The sequence below is a fragment of the Wasmannia auropunctata genome, unplaced genomic scaffold (assembly GCF_000956235.1).
Source record: "Wasmannia auropunctata unplaced genomic scaffold, wasmannia.A_1.0 LD336076.1, whole genome shotgun sequence".
Lineage (NCBI taxonomy): Eukaryota > Metazoa > Arthropoda > Insecta > Hymenoptera > Formicidae > Wasmannia > Wasmannia auropunctata.
The window spans coordinates 187,482-190,289 of NW_012026814.1; the positions used below are offsets into that span (position 1 = coordinate 187,482).

The window sequence follows — 2,808 nt, forward strand, 5'->3', positions numbered from 1 at the left end:
TACGGCGATTCGTAATATGGCCGCGAGCGAGTGGGTATTCGTCATTTTTTTGGCGCATGAGCGTCCGCGAGGAAGAAGACCGGCGCTAGCGCGCTCTCGAAGAAGGAGAATGTAATAAAAATCAGTATTGTACATGGCGGCAATAAAGCATCACGAGCGACACGGCTCTTAGTATTTTTCAAAGGTGAAATCCGGCGATTCATTTCTGTTAAATCCCAAACATGGTCCTTCGAGCCGGATTTATTAAAAGTAACTTGAGAAGTTAAAGATTTTCGCATTAACCGCAGTGGAAAGAAGCTAGCGGTACAAGGACATTGCAAGGCGCAGCGGGCGCGAACACAGTAGCCGCCATTAGCAAGGCACGTGCAAGCCTTCATTCGGAAGGATTTCAGAGGCAGCAGATTTAGCACAATATTCACAGGAAAAGCATTGCAATAAGCGAAACATTGAAAGTCGATAGCAGCAAAAACAGGAAGGTATCTCATTGGATGGTCGCATTACTGAGGCATATACACATAAATTAGAAGGAAGTCGAGGCCCTCCCCTCTTTATTTGGTCATTGTCTTTGGAAACACTCTCGCTTTGTCGAGCAAGGTAAGAATGGAGGCTCTCGTTAGAACTCGCGGAACGGCTAAGGGTAAGCTTACCATTTTCAAGAATTATATAGTCAGTACGGTGGAAGCGCAAGCAGAGCACGGTCGGCCATTAGACGAAGTGACGGCATTGGAAATCCGCGAACGCATTAGTCGTATACGTGAAACGTACAATAAATTCGAGCAAATTCAAGCGGAAATAGAGGCGATCTGTGGTGAAGAGAAAGCGCAGGAAGCAGGAGAATATCGCGAGCAGTTCGAAACAGAATATTATCAAACGATAGCAAGGGCGGAATTTTTACTTATTCGTCAAGCATTAGACGCGAATACGCGAGTAGCGAGCGGTTCGCAAGCGCAAGAGCAACTATTACAGGGAGCGCAGGTTCTTCCAAATGCCGCCAGGCAGCCGAATCAACATATCATATTAAAGACAGCGGGCATTAGATTGCCTACGATAGAATTACCCAAGTTTAGCGGTAACTTTTCTGATTGGTTAAGTTTCAGAGACACATTCGAATCGCTTATTCACAGAAACGAAACGATAGATCCCATACAGAAATTTCATTATTTGAAGGCTTCTTTGGAAGGATCTGCTGCTCAGATTATAAAGTCGCTCGAAATTTCTGCCGTGAATTACGCTGTGGCATGGAGTGCGATATGTGATCGCTACAATAATAAGAGGTTATTAGCGCATAATCATGTAAAGGCGATATTTAGTATTAGTCAGATGAAACAAGAGTCCGCAAGTCAAATTCGCGAAACTATTGATACTTTAAATAAACATTTAAGAGCATTAACAGCTTTAGAGCAATCCACCGAGCAATGGGACACATTGTTAATATACATAATATCGACTAAGTTGGACGGCGTCACCGCGAGAGAGTGGGAGAAGGAGAGAGCGGGCAACGACATTCCCACGTTAGAAGAATTCAAGACATTTCTAATTTCGCGAGCGGACTTGTTGGATAGCATCGAAATAAATGAGAAGGACGTCTCAAAATCAAAGCAAGCGGATCGCCCTAAGGTAAAATCGTTTCTAGTTCAGAAGCAAAGGTGTTCGCTATGTAAGGAAGCACATCATTTAGCGAACTGCGAGCAGTTTCTCAAGCTCACACCACAAAGGAGAGCAGAGCAGTTAAAAGGTTCGAAGCTTTGCCTCAATTGCATGAAGCCAGGGCACTTCATTAAAGATTGCAGAGCCAGTCTTTGCAAAAAGTGCTCCGGTAAACACAATACTTTATTGCACTTCGAGAAACAATCATCGGAGAATGCAACTCCGGTAGTCGAAAGCGGAAGCTCATCGGTTTTATGCTCTCATAGTCAGCAGGCATCTGGCGTATTATTAGCTACAGCATTAGTTTTGGTAACAGATCGACGAGGTAAACAGCGAAGCGTACGCGCGTTACTCGATCCAGGATCTCAATCGAGCCTAATCACAAGGAAATTATGTCAAGAGTTAAGTTTGGACACAAACAGAATCAATACGAGCATAGAAGCCATAAACGGCATGGCATTACAAATAGAGCATAGCTGCGAGGTCAAGATAGCAGCTCATTACAATAATTACGAGTTTCGCGTGAAATGTTTGGTAACGCCCGAAATAACAAGTCAGCTACCAAGTCGTCGCATTAATTTTCAGAGCCTACAGATCCCATCAAACATTAAGTTAGCTGATCCTTCTTTTTATACACCGGGCGGTATAGACATCCTAATAGGAGGCGATTGGTTCTGGAATCTCCTTTGCATAGGGCAATTCAAAATAGAACAGCTCACGATGCAGAAGACTAGGCTGGGATGGATAGCAGCCGGCCCGCTCGAACCAACGAGCGTAAATCCCATCAAATGCAATTTTGCCAAGGAAGTAGACATAGACAGACAGTTGACTAAATTTTGGAACATCGAAGAGATTCAGGACCAAAGAATATTCACCTCGGAGGAAAGGGAAGCGGAGGCGCATTTTGTGAGAACGACTCGAAGAAACGAAGACGGAAGATTCATCGTTAGCATGCCATTTAAGAAAGGTCCAGACGAGCTTGGCGAGTCGAGAGCAATCGCTCGTCGTCGTCTCATCAATCTAGAGAAAAAATTGCATAGAACGGAGGCGCTCGAACAACAATATTCGGCTTTTCTCGAAGAATACGAAAGGTTAGGCCACATGCGGAAGATTTCGAATGAAGCAACACAAGGACCGGTATATTACCTTCCTCATCACAGT

The 2,808-nt window shown here is 44.3% G+C and overlaps 1 protein-coding gene across 1 annotated transcript in view; it reads left to right on the plus strand.

Annotated features, from left to right (window-relative positions):
• The first annotated feature begins 600 nt into the window (after window positions 1-600).
• LOC105449455 overlaps window positions 601-2,808 on the plus strand; it is a 10,541-nt gene continuing 8,333 nt past the window's right edge. The window contains exon 1 of the mRNA XM_011688708.1: window positions 601-2,784. Within this exon, the coding sequence (XP_011687010.1) occupies window positions 601-2,784 (2,184 nt within the window). The remainder of the gene's footprint in view (window positions 2,785-2,808) is intronic.